Raw genomic sequence first — 1,304 nt, forward strand, 5'->3', positions numbered from 1 at the left:
CCTTTGCCCATGTTTATATCGTCCCCATGATCGTCATCAAAAACTCTATTACCAGCAGCTGGTGGGGCTGTTCTTGCAGCGAACACACCATTGGGCTCGGTCTCATCCCATCTTGGGGGGAAACCCGCTGCCCCCTTACAATACCCACATAAGCAGACATCAACTGTGGGTAATGACGAGTTTCAGTATTACACGCTAATGCTTGTAGTTCCTCTTTTGCTCTATCCTTCTCCAGATGCAACACATTTTCGGGGTCATTCACTGTTGTGCCCAGCGAGGCAACACCACCGGTGCCCTCCACTTCCTCAACAAAATTAGACCTGCGTGGGACAAAGCCATGATATATCATGTAAAGCATGCCGACGGCAGCAAATATCTGTATCGGCATTGCGAGATCTTCAATAATCTCTTCCCCGTCGGTGCCATCTGCAAGTTTTACCTTTCGTAGCAGTGTCAACGGGTAACAATGCTCGCAGAAAGTATTTTCCCGTGTGACGCAATCTACATCACGCTGCCGCCTCGTTGCGCTATTCCACTGTGTTGTCTTGTATTGCCACGTATTGCCTCACTACCTTCTGCTTTCTTAAATACAACCCAGACTGGCATGAAAGCTTCTCGCGAACGTGAAGTAGCCGCACCTTTTGCATAGTTCTTAGTAACCTTATTCAAAGAAGCTAAAAGCCGTTTTGAGTACATATTGTAATAGTAAGATATAGATGTGTCTATGTAAATACAAATATGTGGACACAGAGATGTGTAGGTGTATTGCAAATACTCAGCAACCTGGAATACTCGGGTGCCGGTCTACCAGCAGTCCATGCATGCACGTATGCTGGACTGCTAGTGGATCAGCAATCGAGATTCCAGGTTGCTGAATATTTTCTCGTAAATGCATGCACATGTTCTTGTGCATGCACTCTCAAAAACATGCTCAGCGGCGGGGCATACTCGATTGCTGATCTACTATCAGCCCAGCATACGTGCATGCATTATAGTAGGTGTGCATGCTTCAGGCTGTGATGCATGTCGCCAGACATGCATCCTGTCATCATATGCATAATGCTTGCACGTACGCTGGGCTCTTAGTAGACCAGCAATCGATATTCCAGGTCGCTGAATATTTTCTCGTAAGTGCATGCACATCTTCTTGTGCATGCACGGTATGTGTATGTGTATATGTATATGTATATGTATGTATATGTATGTGTATGTATGTGTATGAGTATAAGTATGAGTATGTATGTGTACTGCTATACACATAGATGCACGTATATGTAGTGGTGGGTTTCTCTGTTCCTGCACCA

General features: G+C 45.4%; 1 protein-coding gene across 1 annotated transcript; it reads right to left on the minus strand.

The window, feature by feature from the left end:
* Nucleotides 1-13: 13 nt before the first annotated feature.
* Nucleotides 14-388, minus strand: SARC_13887 (hypothetical protein; the record flags this gene model as incomplete). Its single annotated transcript, XM_014291981.1, has 1 exon — nt 14-388. The coding sequence occupies one exon, from the start codon at nt 386-388 to the stop codon at nt 14-16; it is 375 nt and encodes a 124-aa protein (XP_014147456.1).
* Nucleotides 389-1,304: the final 916 nt, after the last annotated feature.

Source organism: Sphaeroforma arctica, assembly GCF_001186125.1.
Source record: "Sphaeroforma arctica JP610 unplaced genomic scaffold supercont1.3870, whole genome shotgun sequence".
NCBI classification, from domain to species: Eukaryota; class Ichthyosporea; order Ichthyophonida; genus Sphaeroforma; species Sphaeroforma arctica.